The 26,988-nt window shown below is 33.9% G+C and overlaps 1 protein-coding gene across 6 annotated transcripts in view; it reads left to right on the top strand.

The window, feature by feature from the left end:
- The window catches only part of LOC128158169 (plexin-B-like), a 342,553-nt gene that overhangs the window by 134,769 nt on the left and 180,796 nt on the right, over positions 1 to 26,988 (top strand). For all 6 annotated transcript variants that reach the window (XM_052820921.1, XM_052820923.1, XM_052820920.1 and 3 more), the window contains 3 exons: positions 6,780 to 6,875; positions 18,593 to 18,689; positions 25,070 to 25,233. In XM_052820921.1, the coding sequence (XP_052676881.1) occupies positions 6,780 to 6,875; positions 18,593 to 18,689; positions 25,070 to 25,233 (357 nt within the window). The remainder of the gene's footprint in view (positions 1 to 6,779; positions 6,876 to 18,592; positions 18,690 to 25,069; positions 25,234 to 26,988) is intronic.

Consider the following 26,988-nt stretch of genomic DNA (forward strand, 5'->3'; position numbering starts at 1 on the left):
AGACAAATCTTGTTGATTTCAAAGATCCATGGCTGAGTGGCCATTCACTGGACAACAAAGAAATTATTGATAGGCCTATTTTACATTGCTGTTTGACACAACTCTCCTAAGTCCAAGCTCCTGTTAAAATTGATTCTAATTATATAAATAAACTTTTTGCTGGCGTTAAATATTTATTATCAATTTTGCAGTTAATCTTTACTTTCTTTGTATTAATGATAGCTAGATTGGTAGACTTCTATATATAATTGGGAATAAGCATAATTAATCACTCAATGAAGCTTTTTTAATGGGAAACAGTCACACTTCACAGAGGAAAGGTATTTTGTTTTGTTTTCAACTGTTTTATATGTTCAGATGGTTACAATTGGTAACCAAGTGTAACCAAAGGCTACCATTTGTTTGAATTTGACAATAAATCGTTCATGGTACTACCTATACAAATTGCTACAAATGGCAGCACTTGGTGACCATTGGCTTCCATATTTCACCGATGGCAATCAAATGCTGTCGGCGGTAAATCTCAATTTCACCAACGGTACAACTCTGAACGCAACTGTTGTTGACTTACACGAAATATAACCGATATATGGACTATACTTAATATTTTTGATCAATTTATGCCATAGACATCTACTATGTTTGAGTTCAGGTAAGAAATGCAAATGTTATTGTCATTTATATACGACTTGAGACGAAATCGTTGCGGGAGTGAATCACTCCCGCACTTGCACCATTACGGAGATCCTATGGAGTTGTAGCCCTCTCCCCCAAAAAAAAAATCAGGAGAGGGCTCCACTATTGCAGCTAATCCACCCTCAATGCGATGTGCTGCTCAGGCCTTCAGGCCTTTGATTTTTGTGGATGTTTCCAAGGGAGGGGGGCATAGGTGTTTCACAAACATCTCTTGTTCTTGGGGTAAATGATGTGTAATATCCATTAACAATTCTAACTTCATCTTGAAAACTACATAATAAATGTCAGAAAATCTGCTTTTAATTCCTGTGCATTTTAAGTTTGTAAAAAATAAGCTATATGCATTTTGTGTGCACAATAAACTGTGAATATTATAAAAGATTGGCCATTTTAGGCCTGCAGGTCTGTTATTACCAAAAGTTTACGATTTTTGGCCTCTAGAGCTAAGGTATAGGTAATCCAAGTTTCTTCTGACTCTCAAATCTCCCCTCTCCCCCACATTTTTATGATTAAAAGTTTTTAAACATCAAATAATAAAAGCGGGGGTAACAGGCAAAGGACTCTCAGAATGCAAACATGAGACTCTCCGACATGTCAATTTAAGGACTGTGGTACTCAGGTGATAGTCAAGGCTTGTTGCGCTCTTGTTTCTTATTTTGGCCACCTGACATTGTAAAATCTAAAGAACTGCAATTGATTATTTGATGAATAATGGTGTTAAGTTTCATTAAACTAATTGTTAAAACATATGATATGGATAATTTATATGTTTACTATTGTGTCAATCTTTCATAATTCAATATTTGGTCATTTCCCAACATTCAAATGCATACCACATCATTTTTTCATTGTGTTTGATATGATGATAAGATTATACATAATACATATAATTAATGATATTATATATTAAGACAATAATATATAATTTATAGTATAACAATATTTGTTAATGTGGGGCATAGGCAGAATTGCTCATTTTTGGACCAAATTAAGGAAAAATCCTTAGACTAGCCGTTCTGGGGTATAAGCCGATTTTCAGTCAACGATTACTATAGTGAAAGTATAACTGATGATTAAGGAAGTCATCGTATATATATCGGTGTAGAAAGTTAAAAAATTAATTTAAATTATTAAATTCACTAAACATATATATTTTAATTAAATTTTAAAAAGATATCTGGCTCTGTGTTTTGTTAATAAATTATCTCTGTTATATACGTCAGTATACATATATCATTATTTTACATAGTGTAATTTTATTGCAATACCAACTTCCGTGGTTTTGTCTAATAAATGTACGTGAATTTATGTACTACAATACCTGTAGATCATAATTTTAATCGTATGTCTTTCGTTAAGAGTGGTTCAAATATCCAATTTTTATATCGTATACTAAGTACTTTCCTATATCCACACAAAACCTGAATATTTTAATGATGTGTAAGATAATTAAGACTCTTAGAGCATGGTGATTGTGTAATTTGCGTTTCTTTGAATATATTTAAATTAGATATTGTATAATATTGAAAATGTCTGATGTTTGCAAAAGGCTATATTTGAGGCCAAATCGTATATTAAGTGCGCTATACCTCTTTTATTTTAAACTGCCGATTGAATAAAGTTACAACAATTTATCAAAATCTACATCATATTTGGGGATTGGGGAACGTTTGATACATGTATATCCTAAAAATGCTCAGTTATAATGTTGCATTTATCATATCAATCGTTTCTTGTAATTTCCAAGATCAAACAATACACTCTAAATAAGATTTGATAATTTGGTCGGATTCCGCTACTTTAACGGTAAGAATAATTTAATTTTCAATTGGCTGCAAAATACTTTTTAAAATAGAAAAATAATATTTTTTTACTATAACCAAATATCTTAGCAAAATTATTTTCTAACAATATAAAACAGTCCGCTTTATATGTAATGATTACAGTGACTACTGATGGATAATACATTCGTTTGCAATTGAGTGCCCATTCGTAAAAATAATATAGATAATGAAAATGCCCTTTTTTATAAAGGATGCCTTAAGGACATTCAAAAATTGTGAATAAATAAAATTTTGAAAATGGGCATATTTCTTTATTTGGTAGGAATTGTCAATGTTTTAGTTGCAACTTTATGTAATTACCCTAATAAAAAGTTCATATTTATAAAGTACAAAGTCGTTTTCATAGGTAGGTGTCATTATATTTGAATCTCCATAGGATAATGAGGACACTCACGTTTTTCAGACTTAATACAAAGTCAGCGAATGTTTTTCAATTGTTCTCCTTTTAATGATACGTGTATCTATATTTATAAGCTTTTGTTAACAGGAGATCAATATACAAACATGCGCTCATGGTTAAACAGAGGAAAAACTGTATCTTCTTGCGCTCGCGTTCTCTGTTGTAAACGGTATACTATGACCAGTTACAATGTATTATTCACCACGTGATTTCTAAGTCAATGTAACTTGTGATTTTAGTACCACTACTCTAATTATAAACCACTCATCACAATATTAGTTCCACCCTCCATGCATATTTTTGAATCTTCTCTTCAATCAAAGGCAGACAAGTCTAAATTCCAGATATTTGCAGACCAGTAAGAAGAAAAAAAAACAACAATTTAATTTATTGCAACGCAGTTTAAAACCATTAGGACAATAAATTTCTATTTGAATTTTACCAAACTTTTTAAAATATGACTTGAAGTAAAATTGAGCAAAGAATTAACGCAACAAGGATGACTGAAAAAGGACTGAAAAATACGGCGATCAGTGCAGTCATCCTTTTCTGATCTTCTTTTAATTGTAACCTAATACTACTTTTATTAAATTTGAGAATACTGTTGATATTATTAAGCCTCACATGCATTTATGATCTTTTATAATTATGTATCAAACAAATGTTGCTTCTGCTTCTGGGCAACAGCAATAAATCCAAGGATACAGTCATGAAATCTGGGAAAATTAGCAGAAAAGACTAGTAAAAATTTACGTCATTGTAATTCGTACTTCGAAATAGAACGCGCACTTGTTATATTCCTTGAACTTTGAGAAAATCCCTCGTAAAAACGTCAAAAACTTATGACGTTGTTTTTAATGTCGCAGTGACGTAAAGATTTCTGTTCAATAATGTCGCAGCCAGAGGGTTAAAGGAATGAACACTGACCACCTATTGTTTTTGTATTTTTAAAGTGTAGTAGTATTTTCTTTGTTTTTTAGCAAGGAAAACGCCACGTCTCTCAGGTTCTTTATAATAATTTTAATTATTTCATTATGAACTCTGTAAAAGGTTAACAATAGCAATTTAAGCATACATTATAACAACAAACATATTATATTAATACGATGATATTTTCAAAGCCTTAACCATGAATTAATTTCTTTTAAAAGTTTACAATAGATACTGAGTAAATGCAAAAGAACTATAAGAGTTATTCCCCTTATATTGATATAAAAACCTTCATATGCATGTACTTTTTGATTCAATCAAAGCTTAATTTGATCATTATTAAATGAAACTCAGTATATTGCATTAAAATTACATTAAAAGTAAGAAACAGATTAATTAATGGAAAATAAGAAATTAGTAAGAAAACGAAGGTCAACTTACAGTTGTGATTAATTAATGAAAATAGTCAGGAGGTCAAAATATCTCAACTGGCTGAAAAACTATTGATCTATTACTGACCAGCACAAAGGACTTCATGGGAAACTCTCTCAACCAATGAAAAACAAGGATCTATCGTATTTTTCCGACGATTAGTCGGTATTTTTTTTTTCTGAAGCAGAGCACCCGACTTATCGTTTTGATTGACTTGTCTAAGGGTTGAAGTCAGAAAATTGTTAAAAATATATTAAAAATCTTGGTTTTAATCATCTTGAGTTGGCTGTGTGATTGAAAATTATGTTGTTGAATTCATTGTTCATCTTTAATAATTATCATTTTCACTCATCTGTTAACACTGGAATACATAATAATAGTTAATTAAATAATATGACAGTTATTAAAAAATGGTACATTGTCTTTAATCAATTAAAAGTTTTACCGTTCCGTTTTCATAAACACATCGTCACATGGTTCTATATATCACTAGTGGGAAGATAAAATTGCGCTGTAAAATTGAAACCAGACTTGAATGGAAAAAATAATTGCAGTAGGTCCAGGGAATGTTTTAAAGCTTTATTATTTTATTGGTAAAGAGTTGTTAGTGGAAAGTATAAATAAGAAATATTTTATGGTCAAATTCAATCTTAAAATATGTAATCGGCAATTATCAATACTATTGTTTATACAGTAGGCTGACACCGGTTGTGCTAATAATCTTGCCCTAAGGCTGAGATCTATACGGCAATTTCCCTCCCTGTGTATATAAAGAGTACCGTTAGAAGGGTGATTGTAGTTCATTGGATAATTATTATCCAAGTCTTTGATTATTGTTAAATAAAAATTTTAGGACACGTTTATATGTCGTATAGCGTCATTTTCAAGTCGTACAAATGATTGATCTATTTCTAACAGTGTCTATGTAAAACAATAGCGTGTAACTGCATTACTGGATACAAAGTGAACAAGTTTCATCAAATCATAGTAATTGCTAAGCTTTCTGCACTTGAGATCCGACACGAGACAGGTGCATGCTTCTGACACTGGAAATTGTTAAACAAACATTGACCACCCGCCGAGTCAACAGGTGGCTGGTTACGTAATGGTGAATACACTGGCGATGGTCAGAGTGGATAATTATTTTAATACATGGGAATAAAATATTTCTGTCAAAGTAAGTTTAGTTTTGCATAACATGCGATATCGGGAATTGTTTACAATGCAAATGACTTTGTAGATGTTGCCGGTATTTGAAAATACGATGCATAAGTATAACGTGTAATTGTTTAAATGTTAATCATTAATAATATTTGGTAGCATTATCGGGGACATCGTGGCATCATACACTAATAATGTTAGTGCAGTTTTATATGCCATTTTGAAGTGATTGAATCGACGTATCGTAGGATTTTGTTAAAATTTTGGCTAAAAATGAGCAGTTCGACTAGTCGTCCGCATCGACGATTCGTTTAGGGCTTATATCAATAAGTAAAATAAAAACCAAAAGTATTGTATGTTTTATTAATTACGGAAAATCAAAACATTTTGGATATTCAAAAACACGATTTGTAGTTTATTTGATATTAAAACAAATTAAAAATAACACTCTACCACAAAAGTATGTTTAACTGTCTACAGATTTCAATGATATACTTCTCAAGAAATTCTTGATAGAAGAACATTGAGGAATGGGATACCTTAATATTACACTACAAAAACAATGAATATTCAAAATGATTAACTGTAATTTTCCTATGATATTATAAAGGTGGTTTTATAAAGGCGATGCCTCAAAGGTGATGCCTCATCTCAGTGAGCTTTATAATCTGTGATTACCTATGTTAGTTCATATAATAATGCACATTATAGTTAAAAATGGTACTTTTGCAAGCATTTGCTTAATGTTTTTCGGTCAAAAATCTGTCAGAAAACGCCCATTTTTGCTTCAAAACATTAATTTATCAGGTAAGACAATCTTCATGACGCCACTTTACACGATGTCAATCAATTTGATTTCAACTATCTGGAACCTCAATTTTTAAATTGTCTATTGAAGTTTTATTTTTAGGGCGAGAAATGCAGAACACTCATGCTCTTAGTCCTATTATACGTAGTGTTATCAGAGACAGACAATGTAAATATAATCATATATTTACATTTTCCAGTGTCTTTGCCTGTGATAACACTACGTATCGATTTTGTACTATAAAACCCATAACTACAAATTGGCGCGCCAGCGGGGTTTTCTTATTTATATTTAAATAGTTAATCATACAATGGCTTAAAATTATATAAATATAAGTAATAAGGAATCATTCTTTGAATATTATGAGATGATAATTCTGGTCGGGACGTGATCAAATCTATCATAAAGCCCTTTAAGCTTTATTGGATTTGATCACGCCTGAACGAAATTAGTCAAAGAATGATTCCTTATTCCTTATTTAATTCATGCTCATTTATTATTTTGTCAGAATATATACAGTGCTAGTATATACCTGCCGAGAGGTCCATTAGAGGTGCAGGGGAAAAGAGTATCGGCAACTCAGTTGGAATTTGTAATCCAGCAGGTATGTATAAAAAACATTAAAGACTATAATTATGTAATATTTTATATCACCTGAGACTCGGGTAACTTATTGCAGCTGGTACCCTCTGTCAACATCCAACAACATGCGTCAGGTGTTAATTAACTGTAATTGTATAGTGGTCATTGTAACGTCACGGCACCAATGTAATCGTATAGTGGTTATTGTAACGTCACAGCACCAATGTAATCGTATAGTGGTAAAATTATAGCTTTTATAATTATTTATACCAAGAGTTCAATGGTATTCTTCTGTCTCTAGTCACTAAAGTAGAGTCGGTCTCAAATCTGTCAGTATTCTTAGTCTAAATCCAAAACTCCGTAATAATGAAAATGTTCTAGAAATTTATATCAACGCTCAATCACTCTATCAAATATTTACGAGTATTTCAAAATCACACTGACTCTACTCCAAGTTCCAGCTACATGTAAATGAAAACATTTGTTATGGTATTATAGATTTTTTAATGAGCAAATGTTATATACAAATATACAGTTATACAAACTTCCCGTTATCGCCACCCTGACAAAGATACAACATAAATGTAAGCCTGCCTTAAAGTTAATTTAAAGTCCAAGTAACCCAAACCTAATGCCAACCCACTTAGCATGGACAAAACGCCTAGCATGCTACACAATAGAAATTTACGGGACAATAAACAAAATGCTTAGTGAGACAATGTCCGAGACGGGAAACGGAGACTGGCCAGGGGCCCACCCATCTGCCCGGGGAAGTGAGTTGACTGGAACCTTAGAGAAGATTCCACGTCAACTGCGGAACGAAGGCAAATCCTGACTTTATATACACCGCGCTCTGGGGGTGTGTTTCTCTTAACCAATCAGAACGACTATATGTATTTATAACTCGAACTAGCTTTCCCCACATCATTATGAATAGCACAGACACTTTCCGAATGATACTTAAACAAATACAACCAATATCTAGGTCAAGTTCGATATTAGGTACGATCATGCAATTATCAACAGAGTTATGGCCCTTGGATGTAGAAAAATTCCAGTTATTTGCAGTTTCCGCTCATATTCTTTGCAGAGGATGAACATATTGAAATGAAATTTCGTATACAGGTTTATCATGATAATATCTATATAGGTCAAGTTTGATATTGGGTATGATCGAGCAATTTTCGACAGAGTTATTGCCCTGGGACTTAGAAAAATTCCAGTTATTTGCAGTTTCCGCTCATTTTCTTCGCAGAGGATGAACGTATTGAAATGAAATTTGGTATACAGGTTTATCATGATTATATCTAGGTCAACTTCAATATTAGGTATGATCGAGCCATTTTTGAGTAATTAATGACTCTTGGACATAGAAAAATTCCAGTTATTTGCAGTTTCTGCTCATTTTCTTCACAGAGGGTGCACATATTGATATGAAATTTCGTATACAGGTTTATCTAAATAATGGTTAGGTCAAGTTTGATTTTGGATATGATAGAGCAATTTTCGGCAATTTTTACCCCTAGGACTTAGAAAATTATTTTCAGTTTACGTTCATTTTCTCTGTGGATGTTTCCAAGGAGGGGGCATAAGTGTTTCACAGACATCTCTTGTTTCTGCAGTGTTTTCAGTAAAATTAATAAATTAGTAAATTGTTGTAAATAATTGTTTTTATCCCCTTGTGCTGCTGTGTGTGTGTGTGTGTGTGTGTGAACGTCTACTTCGGTCGAGTCAGCTTGTTAAGTGGGATAGAGATTTAATTCATCTGATTTGTACATTCAATTTTAGGCAATTTTTCTTGTATTACTTAGAATGGAATTAGTCCAGTTTTAAGGAGCTGAATACTTGTGTCATATTTACTCTGATCAAAGTTATTGGCATATATGCTAAATATATGCCCTGACTTTCCACAAAACAATTTGGTCCGACTCTCCTCAATTGCACATACATGACTGTTTATTCCTAAATAATGCATCCGCCACGCAATGATTCATGTCATGAATTGAGTGAATGCTCCAATTAGAGGTGCCATTTTTAAATATGAATACAACACACACATTAGAACCTAATATTACAATGTCACAAAATAATTGAAACCTTTAGATTTTGATCACATATTTTAGTTTATTTGTAAAAATATCAAAGTTAATGTAAATGCAATATTTTGCAATATTCAGAGTATAATATTGCAATATATCGCATTATGGTTTTCACTGACAATACCCAACTCTATAATATTAGACTGACTAAAAGCAATAGAAAAGAAAAGAAACACTGAATGAAAATGCAATACAGTAAAACTTGTTTAATCCAGATGTTGCGCATTCCGGCATATTGTCCAATCCGGCAAAATTATTCAGTTCCTTGACATTTTCTTATATTTCCATGTTTAGAAAATATTGTACAATCTGTATCTTGTCTATTCTGTAAACCAGCCACGATGAAAAAAACTGACTGCTTATTATAAGTGAGAGTTATTTCCTGTAATCTGGCCACTTATCAATCAGCCTTATGCAGGATAATTACTGATCAATTATTGATCAATTTTCTTGTTGTTGCTATTGATTTAAACAACTGTGAGTATAATTCCAAACTAGCAACTCCTTTCAGTTCATAACCATTAAGTCATGTTATATATAAATATGCATTTTCTTTCAGCCAAAATTAGTTCAAAAGGGTTGCGCTTTATACTCCAATTTTAGTCCCCTACCGGTTTCACCGGAGGGGACTAAAGCTTTCCTCTGCGTCCGTCAGTCAGTCTGTCTGTCCGTCCGTCCGTCCGTCCGTCCCTTTCTCTGTCCGTCCTTCCATCTGTCTGTCCCACTTCAGTTTTCCACACTTTTCTGATCACAATTTGTCCGTTGTCTGTCGTTGTTGTTGTCGTCGTTGTTGTAAACTTTTTACATTTTCATCTTCTTCTCAAGAACCAATGGGCAGATTTCAACCAAATTTGGCACAAAGCACCACTAGGTGAAAGGGATTCAAGTTTGTTCAAATGAAGTGCCACGCCCTTTTTAAAGGGGAGATAATTGAGAATTATTGAAAATTTGTTGGTATTTTTCAAAAATCTTCTTCTCAAAAACTATTCAGCCGGAAAAGCTTAAACTTGTGTGGAGGCATCATCAGGTAGTGAAGATTCAAGTTTGTTCAAATCATGGTCCCCGGGGGTAGGGAGGGGCCACAAGAGGGGGATCAAGTTTTACATAGGAATATATAGAGAAAATCTTTAAAAATCTTCTTCTCAAAAACTATTAGGCCAGAAAAGCTCAAATTAAAATGGAAGCATCTCAGGTAGTGTAGATTCAAGTTTCTTCAAATCATGGTTCCCAGGGGTAGGGTGGGGCCACAATTGGGGGATCAAGTTTTACATAGGAATATATAGAGAAAATCTTTAAAAATCTTCTTCTCAAAAACTATTTGGCCAGAAAAGCTCAAATTAAAATGGAAGCATCCTAAGGAAGTGTAGATTCAAGTTTGTTCAAATCATGGTCCCCAGGGGGTAGGGTGGGGCCACAATTGGCAAACTTGCCAACTGACCCGATTTCGTCGGATCACACCCGATTTTTCAACCCTTCACCCGATTATTTTTTATCACCCGGCGGGTCATGCTTTTCACCAGATTTTTGTCGAACAACCCGAAAATCTCCCGATTTCCGGATTTGGTTAGTAAATTACTTTGGGCGTTTGACTTCCAGATCTGAACCCAAGCTGAGCTTGGAATTACGTAACGCGTAAACAATGCCGATGGCTATAACAGACACATTATTTAAGTGTAATTATTATCGTGAGTTGTTTTGACTAAGCGAAGGTTTAAATCATTAAGTGTGATGGCTTCCAGTAAGGAAAGGTCTTCATCGGGGCCAAAACAAAACCAACAAAAAGAAAACGATATTTTTGTACCTATCAACATATCTGGGAAAATGAATTCCCATAGGTAAAACAAAATAATCGAGTACAAAACGAGGCTTTTGTGTTCTATGTAACGCACATTTGAATATTGGATTTTGTGCCCAAAATGATCTGACTAAACATTCAGAAACGCTAAGTCATGTGTAAAATGCTTTTTAATACACAAAAGTCTTCCAAGTCACTTACAACTTTCATGCCATCATTTACAGAGTTCAAAAGCAAGGTTAATTTAGCAGAAACTCTTTTTGCATTTTTTTAGCTGAACACAACCTATCATTTTCTGTGTCAGATCACTTTACAAAATTCAAAATCAGCAACTGTTAGTTTAAATGCTTCTTTGCAATAAAGTATTACACATAAGTTTTAACCAATATTTCTATTGTATATACCTATGAAATGCATGGTAAATATGTCGTGAATGTCGTTACGCGCTATGACCAGATTTTTTACTTTCCAAATCTGGTCATGACCAGATTTTCACATGTTGGAGGTTGGCAAGTATGAATTGGGGGATCAAGTTTTACATAGGAATATATAGAGAAAATCTTTAAAAATCTTCTTCTCAAAAACTGTTAGGCCAGAAAAGCTCAAATTAAAATGGAAGCATGCTCAGGAAGTGTAGATTCAAGTTTGTTCAAATCATGGTCCCCTGGGGTAGGGTGGGGCCACAATAGGGGGATCGTGTTTTACATAGGAATATATAGAGAAATCTTTAAAAATCTTCTTCTCAAAAACTATTAGGCCAGAAAAGCTCAAATTAAAATGGAAGCATCCTCAGGTAGTGCAGATTCACGTTTGTTCAAATCATAGTCCCCGGAGGTAGGGTGGGGCCACAATTGGGGGATCAAGTTTTACATAGGAATATATAGAGAAAATCTTTAAAAATCTTCTTCTCAAAAACTATTAGGCCAGGAAAGCTCAAATTTGAGTGGAAGCATCCTCAGATAGTGTAGATTCAAGTTTGTTCAAATCATGGTCCCCGGGGGTAGGGTGGGGCCACAATTGTAAGATAAATTTATATATAGGAATATACTGTGGTTTCATCAATATTCAAGGGTATCAATTTTCGTGGATAAAGTGAAAATCACAGTTTCAAGGAAACGTAAATTCTTGGCCAATGACCCTATCAATACAAAATAATAATAAAAATTGCCTTTCAATGAACATTTGATTTCGTGGATCAACTAAACAATGAAATCCACGAAAATTGGTCTTCAACGAATATTGATGAAACCACAGTATAAAGAAAATCTTTTAAAAAATTTCTTTTAAAAACTATTTGGCCAAGAAAGCTCAAATTGGCGTGTAACCATCCTCAGATAATGTAGATTCAAGTTTGTTCAAATCATTGTCCCTGGGGGTAGGGCGGGCCACAATGGGGGATACATTTTTAAATATAGAGAAAATCTTTAAAAGTCTTCTTCTCAAAACTATTAGGCCAGGAAAGCCCAAATTTGATTGGAGGCATCCCCGGATCATATAGATTCAAGTTTGTTTAAATAATAGTCCAGGGGTAGGGTGAGGCCACAATGGGGGATGAATTTTTACTTAAGAATATATAGAGAAAATCTTTAAAAATCTTCTTCTCAAAAAAAGATTATTTGGCCAGAAAAGTTTAAACTTGTGTAGAGGCATTCTCGGGTAGTGTAAATTCAAGTTTGCAAAATCACAGTCCCTAGTGGTAGGGCGGGACCGTGATGGCGGTTTGAATTTTTACATAGGAATATATAGAGAAAATCTTTAAAAATATTCTGGGAAAGTTTTCTGTCCAAAACTCAGTACTTAGAGTGAAAGCACAGGTTAATGGATTAAAGGTAGATTTAAGTTTGATGAAACCAATGATTCCCTAGAGAATAGTGGGGCCACGAATTGGTGGGAGGGGGGGGGGGGTTATAGGAATAAAGAAAAATCTTCTTACAGGTACAACAACAAAAGGGGCTTGGTATTTACCAAGAAATAAGAGGTGGATAAAAATTGGCAGATTTTCAATTTTTTTTTAGCAAGATCTACTGTACTCAGTTGTCAAGATATATTGATACTGTAATGCTAATTTGATCAGAATGAAGGCAATTGTTGCTCAGGTGAGCGATGTGGCCCCTGGGCCTCTTGTTTTCTTTATACGTTTGAGGAATAATATGAAATTTGCTGAACAGCTTCAAAATGTCAAACTGCAGATCAAGTTTACGCTTTCGTAGCGTCTGATTGACTTATTTTCGAGAAAATTCATTTTTTATATTCCAATTTTTTAATGTTCGGGTTCGTTATCAAGTTCGTTGTGTATTGAATAAACGAGGAAAGTATGTAGTCAGTAATAATATTGTGCATTACTTGTACCATTCCTTTTATTGTTTCTAACAAACAAATAAGTTCTGTAAAATAGTGTCAAGCATTGTGTTGTAAATTTTTCGACAGGGTTTTTTGTATTATTACAATCGGGTTCGTTATTGGGTTGGTCTGTTGATTCGGGGTACATAAAACGGTAAGAAATGATATTCTGCACAACAATGCATTGTTATCACAAGTTTCTACCAGCAAATACTTAATGGACTTGGCGAAATTACAGAAGATAAAATAAAGAGTATTATTTACCCATTTTTTATTTAATTTCTATATCAACTATGTAGTTTGAATTTCCTCTGTTCTTTATCTCTGACTAAAGCATAACATCTCGTTTATAATAGTTTTGAAATAGATGTATGCTTTGAAAATTTCAGAGAATTATACAAATTGGTAGGGGACGTGTATTATAAATGCTTATGCAATACTCTCAGAATGCTTGTTTTTCAGGCCATGATTCGAGATACCCCTGGAGTAAGACTGTAGATATCGTTTGTAATGTATGTTGTATGGTAACATTTTATTTTATTATACTTTCATGTTAAATACTGAAATCTGATTGGTTTAGACGCAGCTAGTTATTTGTTCTATTACCCTCAGTGTTAGCAACTCACTTGGCAACGGGTAACACTATATAAATAGTGCCTGTTTGGGAGGGTAACAGTTGAAATTGACACCCCGAGAAAACCATTGTCAACCGACGCAAAGCGGAGGTTAACAATGGTTTTCTCGGGGTGTCAATTTCAACTGTTATCCTCCCAAACAGGCACTATTTATTTTGTTATACTGAATGTCTTAATTTTTAAGAAAATTTTACTGCTTTTATATAGGAATTGCTAATATAGGCGTTGCTAATTCTGAAGGTAATAGAACGGATTATGAACTGCATCTTAACCAATCAGATTTCAGTATTTAACATGAAAGTATAACAAAACAAATTGTTACATGCGCGTAAATTATGCGCGTACCATTCGCTGTGGAATTCACTTCATTTCTATATATTAAAAGCAGTAAAATTTTCTTTAAAAATGACATTTAGTATAATAAAATAAATAGTTCCTGTTTAGGAGAGTAACTGTTGAAATTGACACATCCGATTCGTGTCAGTTGACAAAGGTTTTTTCGAGGTGTCAATTTCAACAGTTACCCTCCCAAACAGGCACTATTTATATATCTTTAAAATGCACCATTCTTTATTAGATTCCTGTGCATTTGATATTTATCCATTATTCCCTGCATCAAAACAGAGGTGTGTTCAACAGAGCAAATGCTTGCAAGCGCTTGCCAAAGTACCCTTTTCTCCCAACACAAATTTTGGCAAGAGCTCGCAAGCGCTCACTCTGTTGAACTCACTTCTGTTCCCGCCATTAAGTAATCAGCCAACTGTTGACTTATCTTAATGTGGTCAATGTTTGCTTAACAGTTTCTTGTGAATCATGCACTTGTCTTGTGTCGGAATTCTCAGGTTAATTGGATGTTTGAAAATTTATCAATTGTTATGATATGATTGAAAAAGTATTTACATTGCATGTATTCCACAATGTAATTATTGTTTTTCAAATTAAAAATGAAAATGAAAATCAGCACAGTAATCACAATCAAGGAGGTCTAATGTATATCATTCAGAAGATTTGAAAATTTTGCAAAAAAACACAATCAAGACCAACTGTGTTAAATACTAAAATGAATTTGCAACAATGTCCACCAAATCAGTTGTTGCCTAATCCGGCCCAATTTTTCAGAACCATTCTCAACAGGATTAGACATGTTTTACTGTATATGGATAAGAAAATTCAAAACATTAGGGAGGGAACGGAAACTACCCAAAGTATTTGTACCGGAGTACATGCAGTACCAATTTATATGGAGTAAAGCTAATTTTAAAAATATCAACATGCAATGGCAAAAAGAACAAAATGCTTTTTACAGTGGTCTTGCCCTTATTTAAAATTTATTCACACTAGACGATCAGGACGTCAGTTATTTTGAGCCCAGATTGTGGGAATTTGGTTGAAATAAAGGACTATGTGCAGTATGGTCAAATATCTGCCCCCGATTTCAACCAATTTTTAAATAGTATCATATAAAAATAAAATCTTCACAAATCATTGTATGGAGGATGCCTATAACTTTAATCTTGATTTTAGTCAGCATTGCTCATTCACTTTTTATCTATGACGTCACCAAAATGACCTATTTCCCGCAAATTTGCCAAAAAATGAAAATATTCTCAATTTTGCTCTATATTTTGCATTCGGAAGTATAGAGCGCAGGTCTGCTCAAGTGCGATTTTAACATATTTTTTTCTTCAGATAGTTATACACATTATACTAAAAAATGGTACTTGAGCAAGCCTGCGCTCGATGTTTCCCAGTCGAAAAAACCATCGGAAAACACCCATATTTTGCTAAAAAACATCAATTTATCAAAATAATGCAATCTTCATGACGTCATTTCTACTTTATGACGTCACTGTGGGGATAACCTTTTACACCTTTATTTCTAATATGATTTTAACTATCTTTCACCTTATTTTTAAAGCTCTATCTAAAAGTTTGATTTTGGGGGCAAAAAATGCATAAAACCGCACTTAGTCCTTTCTATATTATGTACAAAATAATTTTTGATACCAATCTTTTATTTCTGTTAATTTTATATGGACATCATAAATCTGTTTCAGATTCAAGAATGTATTTATATACAGACCCTGAAACGTACTACTACACCAAAAAAGCATGCGACTTTCGTGTGAGAAATGTTTCGTGTAAACCGTTTCGCGTTTCGTGTAAACCGTTTAGTGTTTCGTGTGAATTGTGAAGCGTTTCGTGTAAACCGTTTAGCGTTTCGGGCAAAGTGTGCAGCGTTTCGGGCAAAGCGTGTAAATCGTTTCGGGCAAAGTGTGCGAGAACCGTGTGAAACTTTCATCAGATTTTATTCGGAACTCTCTGACAATTTAATTGTTTCAAAATAGCGCTCGTGTTTAAAAACATTACTTTAAACTGTTTGTGATTGGCAAAACTCCTTTGTAGATATTCTCGTGAAAAAAATCTATAAGAAATGATATACTTATCTTTTTACAAAATTGAATTAATTTTTAACAAACAAAAGAAAGGTACGCGTATTGAAAGAAGACTAGTTACTGAGACTATTCGGCAGTGTACAACCAGCAGACATAATCTCGGACATCGGGTAAGACCTGCACCTGACTGAACCTGTCAATCAAACTCTGTGTATTTATTTTTTCATTGGATGGTCACGCGTCTCTCTTTTTGTCAATAGCCAATAGAAATTTAATGACTTCAAGGTAGTCGAAATCAGTATTTGTTGATGCACACAATTTAAATGATAGATTATTTAACATTAATTTGAACAAAATTAAATGTAAACATAGAAAGACAATATACTGTTCGTTTCTATGAAGTGCAGGAAGTAAATTCTTCTGAATCCCGATTAAAAATATTTCTACAAGTTATTATTATAATTATTTAAACACTGATAACAGAAAACAACAAGTAATTAACACACTGAAATTTTCCTAAAATGTACACATGCAATTAATTATTATGGGAATCTATATGCATGGTATTTAATTCAAATAGACTGAAGTTGTCACAGCCGTTTTCCTCCATGAATCTTCGCACTACTCCATGCACTTGTTGACACCATTTACATTTGTGGGAAGTTCATCGTCAATGTCCCCAGTCTCTGTCTCGTCTGCCTCGTCCTTGCTTCTCTCTTCTTGGTCCCTGGACTCGTCTTCCATGAATTTTGCACACTTATAGAAACGGCATAATTACGCACAAGCTAAAGTATCGTTTATATGACATGTTGTAACTAGTGTTCAAAGCTCATTGTACCTTAGTTTATAAACTTAAATTGTTACAATTTAAGCGACATCAGTTCAAAGCCGAATTCCATAAGTGTGCGTACACATACACACGAACTAATTGCCATTAATTGCTCATCAAATGGTTTGTATGCGTGAATACATGTATATAATCAGAAACAAGCAACACTCTTTACTCTCAATTTCTTTCAATCAAAATTGCCCCCAGGCAAGTGTCGTCTGGAATGTGATCGTCCTGAACTATCGATGTCGGTATCTTTCATCTATCGACCAGCTGACCATCTGTGTGCGTTGAGCTATGACTAATCCCCTGAAGCACCGTTATTTGCAAGTTTTAGGCACGTGCCAAGCTGTTTACACAGTGAGAGGTATATACGAGGTGTGGACATGGTGGAAAAGGTGTGAAAACGTTATTTGATTTTTTGATCGGCCGACAGAAATCGTATCAGATTAACCGAAAATGACATTTTTTCCCAATCAGATTATCAGTAGAAATTACAAAGGCTTATATAGCAAATGGATCGGTGTTTTGATTTTATATCACATTAACCGAATAATCACTTTAACCGCGATCAGATTAAGTGGAACCCTCTGTATTTAGACAAAAGTTTAAATCATTTTTATTTTTTTTGTTCTTTCCGAAATCCGAAATAGTAATGACAACTTTCTTTATTGTTTAATCGATTGATTTTTTTCTGTGATTTTATGTACGGAACATTTATTTAAAAAAATAAAAATAAAATAAAAAATAAAAATATTAATATGAGAAGAAAAAACAAATCCCGCCGAAAACTGAAAAACCGATTTCAGTTTGTAATCATACGGATTTTATTTTTGGTATTGAATATTGGGTTACGGTAACTTTTTTCTCTGGAATTTTATTATTTACGGCACTAATAAGAATCATGGATATTTCTTTTGAGCAATAAATATATTTATAGAAGTAGTATTTTTGGCAAATTCTATGAATAAATAATTTTTTGCTTTAAATATAAGTACCAAATGAATTTTATTGATCAATTCAATACTTATGTACATATATGTTTCTAATATCAGAATTTCTATTATTTCGTGTTTTCTTAAAATTAATTCTTACAAACAGATTCAGGGTAAAAATCCGAGAGCACCCGAATCGATAAGGATAAAAGCGTGTCTAAAGCGTGTGAAAAGCGAGCAAATCGTTTCCTGCGAGAATCGTTTCATGTAAACCGTTCAGCGTTTCGTGTAAATCGTGTAGCGTTTCGGGCAAAGCGTGCAGCGTTTCGTGTAAACCGTTCAGCATTTGGTGTGAACCGTTTAGCGAGCGTGTGGCGAGCGTGCAGCGAGCGTGTGGTGTAGTAGTACGTTTCAGGGTCTGTATATTTGGCAATAATTTCTTAACTCATTTTTTGAAATCATCTTATTCAATCCTTGCACACATGGTTTTATGTCTATAGTATTTATTTGATAAAGAATATGAATGACTGCTAAACTTTTCATACCTTCAAAAGCCATCATTGATCCAGGTCAACAATTCTCAGGTGACAATGTTACCTATGCTTGGTATATTTGTTATTTATTATTGCTCTTATAGGTATTTGTATGATATTACATGTACATCCTATGTTTTAATGAATTGTGTTAAATGTTCCTTTTTGTGAATTTAGATTTCAGATATTAATTTACCCAGTGGTTTATATGATGCTAAAATGATAGTGGTGTGGACAGCGCAGAAGTTCAACATTGAAAATGATGGATTAACATGTAAGAGTTGAATTGTTGTAATGAGAAGATACTGTTGAGTCAGCTAGACAGTGAAAAAGATTGCTTTTCAGAATCATACTTATTAATTCTGCCACTTTAAGCAGAATTAGTCTCCTGCTTTTTAACTCTATCTCCTGCCTACCACTTGTATTTGAAAATCTACTGCTTTTCAGAATATGTTTTCAAATTGATGGATAGTCATTCAGGAAGCCAATGTAGTCTGAAATTAGCCTATGACCTGTTTCAGGGGCATGCATACAAACATTTTTTTAAGTCTTATAAATGATAAGTTTTCAAGCATGTGTTTTAAATTGAATGATAATTTATAAAGAAACTACTTCCAGTGATTTCATTAGCTACAAGACATGTTGATATCCTCACCAAGGAAAAAGAAGCTTTGCTTTTCCACTTGTGGCTTTATGACTGAATACCCTAAAACCTTGAAAATTTGCTTGATTTAAAAATTTTGAATATAAGCCACTTTTTTCTTGCTTTGAAAATTACTGGAAAATAAGCCTGTTTTGAAAATAAGCCAGTCATGATTTTTCGCATTGCCAAGTGACAGCTCCATGTAATGCTCCAGAACCCTTAGTTTAATTTCTCTGTTATAACTTTTACTTGGAGTAGGATTACATCTAGTAGTCTCAATTGCTAAAAACTCACTGTGTTTTAAAAGATTTTTAGAACAAACAATTAGTTCACAATCAATTGATTACAATTCATTGTTTTGATAAAAAGCCGTGATTATATATGCTGTCGTTGCTCACCAGTTTTTTGTTTGGATAATAAGCCACGATTTGAAAAAAAGATGGTTTTGAAAATAGGCCCCCTTTTTCTTACCAAAACTTGATATAAGCTGTGACTTATTTTCAAGGTTTTAGGGTAATGTCTTTTAACGTGCAATAAAAGTAAACTTCATTTGCATTTTATTGCAATACTGCATGATTTGTGATAAGCAAGCATGTACATAAACATTGTTTTCGATATTGAAAAAAATATATGATTAACGACTATTTTCCACTACATTTATTTGTTGTCCCCTGCCGCAACGCGGAGCGGGGACATAGAAATGCCGGGCGTCCGTCCGTCCGTGGGTCCGTCCGTCCGTCCATCACACTTTTTTGTAAGCGCTCTCATGCCTACAAATTTTGACGGATTTTCATTAAATTTATACCAAATGTTTATACCACTATTAACTTGGACAAGTTCGAAAATCAGCATTGGTCGATCGACTCTTTTTGTTGGAGTTATGAGACTTTGACCACAATAATGACTCCGTTTTATCAAAAAATTGACCTTGTAAGCGCTCTCATGCCTACAAATTTTGATGGATTTTCATTAAATTTATACCAAATGTTTATACCACTATTACCTTGGTCAAGTTCGAAAATCAGCATTGGTTGATACTTTTTGTTGGTGTTATGGGACTTTGACCACAATAATGACTCCGTTTAATCAAAAAATTGACCTTGTAAGCGCTCTCATGCCTACAAATTTTGACGGATTTTCATTAAATTCATACCAAATGATTATACCACTAATACTTTGGTCAAGTTCGAAAATCAGCATTGGTCGATACTTTTTAGCTCACCTGAGCTGAAAGCTCAAGTGAGCTATTCTGATCACATTTTGTCTGTCGTCCGTCTGTCTGTCTGTCTGTCCGTCCGTCCGTCTGTCCGTTTGTCTGTAAACTTTTCACATTTTCAACATCTTCTCAAGAACCACTGGGCCAATTTCAACATAACTTGGCACAAAGCATCCTTAGCCTAAGGGGATTTAAATTTGTGAAAATTAAGGATCACGCCCTTTTGCAAAGGGAGATAATTAGAAATTTATGAAAATTTTCAAGAAATTTTCAAAAATCTTCTTCTCATGAACCATAAGACCAGGAAAGCTGAAACTTGTGTGGAAGCATCATCAGGTAGTGTAGATTCTAATTTGTGAAAATCATGACCCCCGGGGGTAGGGTGGGGCCACAATGGGGGGTCGAAGTTTTACATAGGAATATACAGAGTAAATCTTTGAAAATCTTCTTCTCATGAACCATAAGACCAGGAAAGCTGAAACTTGTGTGGAAGCATCCTCAGGTAGTGTAGATTCTAATTTGTGAAAATCATGACCCCCGAGGGTAGGGTGGGGCCACAATGGGGGGTCGAAATTTAACATAGGAATATATAGAGTAAATCTTTAAAAATCTTCTTCTCATGAACCATACGACCAGGAAAGCTGAAACTTGTGTGGAAGCATCCTCAGGTAGTGTAGATTCTAATTTGTGAAAATCATGACCCCTGGGGGTAGGATGGGGCCACAATGGGGGGTCGAAGTTTTACATAGGAATATATAGAGTAAATCTTTAAAAATCTTCTTCTCATGAACCATAAGACCAGGAAAGCTGAAACTTGTGTGGAAGCATCCTCAGGTAGTGTAGATTCTAATTTGTGAAAATCATGACCCCCGGGGGTAGGGTGGGGCCACAATTGGGGGTCGAAATTTAACATAGGAATATACAGAGTAAATCTTTAAAAATCTTCTTCTCATGAACCATAAGACCAGGAAAGCTGAAACTTGTGTGGAAGCATCCTCAGGTAGTGTAGATTCTAATTTGTGAAAATCATGACCCCCGAGGGTAGGGTAGGGCCACAATGGGGGGTCGAAATTTAACATAGGAATATATAGAGTAAATCTTTAAAAATCTTCTTCTCAGAAACTAATCAGCCAGAAAAGCTGAAACTTGAGTGGAAGTATCCTCAGGTAGTGTAGATTCTAATTTGTAAAACATGACCCCCTGGGGGTAGGGTGGGGCCACAATGGGTGGTCGAAGTTTAACATATGAATACATAGAGTAAATCTTTAAAAATCTTCTTCTCAGAAACTAATCAGCCAGGACAGCTGACACTTGTGTGAAAGCATCCTCAGGTAGTGTAGATACAAAGTTGTGAAAATCATGACCCCCGGGGGTAGGGTGGGGCCACAATATGGGGTCGAAATTTTACATAGGAATATATAGAGTAAATCTTTAAAAATCTTCTTCTCATGAACCATAAGACCAGGAAAGCTGAAACTTGTGTGGAAGCATCCTCAGGTAGTGTAGATTCAAAGTTGTGAAAATCATGACCCCCGGGGGCAGGGTGGGGCCACAATGGGGGATCGAATTTTTACATAGGAATACATAGAGTAAATCTTTAAAAATCTTCTTCTCAGAAACTAATCAGCCAGAAAAGCTGAAACTTGTGTGGAAGCATCCTCAGGTAGTGTAGATTCTAATTTGTGAAAATCATGACCCCCGGGGGTAGGGTGGGGCCACAATTGGGGGTCGAAAATTAACATAGGAATATATAGAGTAAATCTTTGAAAATCTTCTTCTCATGAACCATTAGACCAGGAAAGCTGAAACTTGTGTGGAAGCATCCTCAGGTAGTGTAGATTCTAATTTGTGAAAATCATGATCCCCGAGGGTAGGGTAGGCCTTAATGGGTGTTCGAAGTTTTACATAGGAATTTATAGAGTAAATCTTTAAAAATCTTCTTCTCAGAAACTAATCAGCCAGAAAAGCTGAAACTTGTTTGGAAGCATCCTCAGGTAGTGTAGATTTAAAGTTGTGAAAATCATGACCTTCTGGGGTAGGGTGGGGCCACAATGGGTGGTCGAAGTTTAACATATGAATATATAGAGTAAATCTTTAAAAATCTTCTTCTCAGAAACTAATCAGCCAGGAAAGCTGACACTTGTGTGAATGCATCCCCAGGTAGTGTAGATTCATAGTTGTGAAAATCATGACCCCCGGGGGTAGGGTGGGGCCACAATATGGGGTTGAAATTTTACATAGGAATATATAGAGTAAATCTTTAAAAATCTTCTTCTCAGAAACTAATCAGCCAGAAAAGCTGAAACTTGTGTGGAAGCATCCTCAGGTAGTGTAGATTTAAAGTTGTGAAAATCATGACCTTCTGGGGTAGGGTGGGGCCACAATGGGTGGTCGAAGTTTAACATATGAATATATAGAGTAAATCTTTAAAAATCTTCTTCTCAGAAACTAATCAGCCAGGAAAGCTGACACTTGTGTGAATGCATCCCCAGGTAGTGTAGATTCATAGTTGTGAAAATCATGACCCCCGGGGGTAGGGTGGGGCCACAATATGGGGTTGAAATTTTACATCGGAATATACAGAGTAAATCTTTAAAAATCTTCTTCTCAGAAACTAATCAGCCAGGAAAGCTGAAACTTGTGTGGAAGCATCCTCAGTTAGTGTAAATTCATAGTTGTGAAAATCATGATCCCTGGGGTAGGGTGGGGCCACAATGGGGGGGTCAAAGTTTAACAAAGGAATATATATGGTAAATCTTTAAAAATCTTCTTCTCAGAAACTAATCAGCCAGATGATTCTTTACAATTGTTAAAACTTTGGCCCCAGGACAATTCTTTGGCCTCACAAGAAGGTTCAGAGTTTATGTACGTTTATATCCCATATATAAACAATTGTTAAGGATTTTTTTTAGAACTGCAATACTCAACATATGATATGACTATAAAATCATCCTGTTAGAAAAGATGATTATAAACATAAGAATATCCAGGGGAAAAATGGATTTTATTTATACAGGATCAACATGTATTATTGTACATTGTCCAGATAGTTTGTATTATGACTCCATTAAGCTGATTTTATCATACCTATTGTTCCTCAGGTGAGCGATGTGGCCCATGGGCCTCTTGTTGTTGGAGATATGGGACTTTGACCACAATAATGACTCCGTTTTATCAAAAAATTAACCTTGTAAGTGCTCTCATGCCTACAAATTTTGACGGATTTTCATTAAATTTATACCAAATGTTTATACCACTCATACCTTGGTCAAGTTCCTAAATCAGCCTTGGTCGATAGACTCGATACTAGTATACTGCTTGACCGGCGGGGGACCCAGGAATTCTATTCTTGTTTACTCTTGGTAATTTTTTTTTTTCGCATGTGTGGATATTGTTTATGTCTTTTTCATTTTAGTTAATATCATTTATTACTTACCAGAGACCAACATCCACATATATATTATTATGCACTTTAAAATCTAGTTTAAAGGGGCATGGTCACGAATTTGGTCAAATTCTATTTCTATGTTTTGATTATTTACAATGCTTTAGAAATGCATTTCTAATGATCAAGTAAAATTTGAGAGTCATTCGTAGAGTTATAAGCAAGATACAGGGCTCACAATTCTTTGTCATGTAAACAAGGCTCGTGCCCTGTTTTTGTTTACATAGGTTAAATATACTAGTTAAAATCTTTTTCCAGCTTATTTGTCAATCTTTTTATTTATTTTAAGCATGGATAAACAGTTCCTAATGTTTAACCTATTCGTTTTTGGTTTAAAACTGACATTTTTACTTCAACGTTCAAAATGTAAACAAACGCTTTGTTTACATAGCAAAGAATTTTAAGCTTTGTAACTTGCTCATAACTTAACAAATGGCACTCAAATTGTGGTTGCCTATTAAAAATGCCTTTATGAAGCATTGTAAATAATACAATCGGAAAAATAATTTTTGACCAAAATCGTGACCATGCCCCTTTAAAAAGACTTGGCGTAATGCTACTGAAACGATGCTACAGACCCTGAAACATACTAATGCACCAAAAAAAGCATGCAACTTATTTGGGAGAATTGTTTCATATAAACAGTTTAGCATTCATGTGAATGTTCCATCAGATGTCATTTGGAATTCAAAATTTTAACAATTATTAATGGCTTCAAAATACTCATGTATGTATACTCTGACATGAATGGTTTTTTTTAATAAACTCTTAGTCAGATACTAGCACATATGGTATAAAGCATGTGGTTTTTTTGGTTGTTTTTTTTTAACATTGATAACTAAAAGTTTTAAATTTAGGTATATATAGAGCTCTTCTTCTAAGGAGATCATCACATTATAAAACATGGCCACGACCATCGAGCTCTCTTAAACAATCAAATGAACAAAATAAAGAGGAATTGAGTGAAAAATATACTGTTCACATTCTATGAGTCTTCTAAACACTGGCCTTGGAAATTTGATATGTGAATTCCAAGCCATTAAATTATATGGCTCAATATATTCACTTGACACCATGGAATACATACAAATTCACCATGAATTGGAACAGTTTTCTATGCATACTATTTTTAATAATGACATTGCTAATCACATGTAAAAAAGTGCCGATTCTTCATGTTAAAACATACATTCATTTTAGTAGTACAAATTAAGTTGTTCCTTTAAATTCTAAATTGACTAATAAAATCTTAAATTATAATATACTGTGCTTGTACTTACATACAATACTCATGCCTAGGATCTAAATTTGAGTGCATCTAATGAATGTAATGGGTGTTGTTTTTCACAGTGACATTGTACAGCTGCATAGAACAGGCCAAAAAGGACTGCAGTGTTTGTAGAAATCTAGAACTCACAAAACCGGCCATGAACTGTAAATGGTGTGAGGGTCAGTGTGTCTACACTCAGCAGAACTGTGCTACATCATCATGTCCAGCTCCAAGTGTCACTCATGTAAGAAATATGCATGTTAATGTTGCAGCAGTAGTATTGTTATTAAATGTGTGAAAAGCTCTATTATTAATTTGTTTAGAATGTAATCAGACCATTCAAAGCTCTGAGAAAAAAAAGTTAGTCACACTTTTAACATAGTCCCTCAGATGAACTATTGCGATTGGTCTTCTTCCGTAGTTGTGGAGTGTGCATCATATGTCGTAATTAAGAAGTTAAAATATTTAAAAAGTTAAATAAGTTTTTTAAATTTATTTAAAACAGAACAACCAAAGCAGTTTTTCGCTCATGTGAGCTTTTCTGATCACAGTTTGTCTGTCGTCTGTCTGTCCATCTGTCCGTCCGTATGTAAACTTTTCACATTTTTAACATCTTCTCCCGAACCACTTAACTAATTTCAACCAAACTTAGCACAAAACACGCAAAGGAGATTCAAAGTTGTGAAAATTAAGGAAACCAATTGTACAAAATTCTAAACTTTTCGAATTTGCATTTTGAACCTATCATACTGCTCTTGCCTTTTTATTAATCTTCAAAGTTGGTGAAAACAGCATTTTCTCAGTAAAATTGTATAATTCTTCATGGTTTTGGCCTAGATATGCTTCAGGACCGGCCGGCCCCTAAAAAAAATCTAAGATATTTTGACAGGTTTTATTCAAAGTAATAAATTAAGATAGAATTTGGGGGAGGAGGGGGGCACCCTGGCCCTGGGGTCGAATTTTGCAAAAACCGACAAAAATTTTGAAAACTAATTTCTCTCATAGAGGTCAATAATTTACACAGAGTATAAGTTCTGGATATCTCAGTAATGAGGCCGGGTCTAATTTGTTCTGCCCCAGATTTTTGAATGAAATTTTTTACATTAATTTCTACTGATATAATTATTATTTTAAGAGAAAAAAAATAAGACATTCACCACACCGTTTGTTTAAGGGGTCATCTCAAAGTTTGTTGATTTTTAACATAGGACCCTATGGGATTTTGCTTGAAATGTATAAATTTTGCACATTTTTTTTTTTTTTTACATTTTTTTATAAAACTTCTGCCCTAGGGATTTATTTTTCTGTTCTACATATTAAAGTTATTGCTAAAAGGCATCTACGGAAGCGTATTAGTGCCACATATACACTTCACATTTTTTTATTTTCTACACTTTAAAGTGTAAATTTTACACTTTAATCTGTAAAATTTACACTTTAATCTGTAAATTTTACACTATAATCTGTAAAATTCACATTTAATCTGTAAGATTTACACCATTAAGTGCAAAATTCACACTTTAAAGTGTAAAATTCACACTTTAAAGTGTAAAATTCACACTTTAATCTGTAAAATTCACACTTTAATCTGTAAAATTTACACTTTAATCTGTAAAACTTTTTGTTCACTTTTATGCAAATACACAGTCTTCAAGCCTGCTAAATGTATACAAGACTTTTACTAGTTTAAAGCATCAATTTTATTCATTTGTATACAGTACAATTTTATTTAATCAAGTTTTTGTAGTACGTACACAACTCAAAGTACTGAACGTACTTATGCTAAATCGAGGTTTAGACAGAATGTCACATAATGTATATTCTTTGAATGATCAGTATTTCAACACTATTTGTTATTTTTATTGTAAAATCATCATAAAAAAGTGTGGAATGAAGCCGAGGCATAAAACCACTTATATCTATTTGAAAATTCCACGGTTTGTTTAAATATCACTGTGTAATGATGTCACTGTATTTAAGACAAAGTTTGAAATATTTA

The sequence above is a fragment of the Crassostrea angulata genome, chromosome 8 (assembly GCF_025612915.1).
Source record: "Crassostrea angulata isolate pt1a10 chromosome 8, ASM2561291v2, whole genome shotgun sequence".
NCBI lineage: Eukaryota > Metazoa > Mollusca > Bivalvia > Ostreida > Ostreidae > Magallana > Magallana angulata.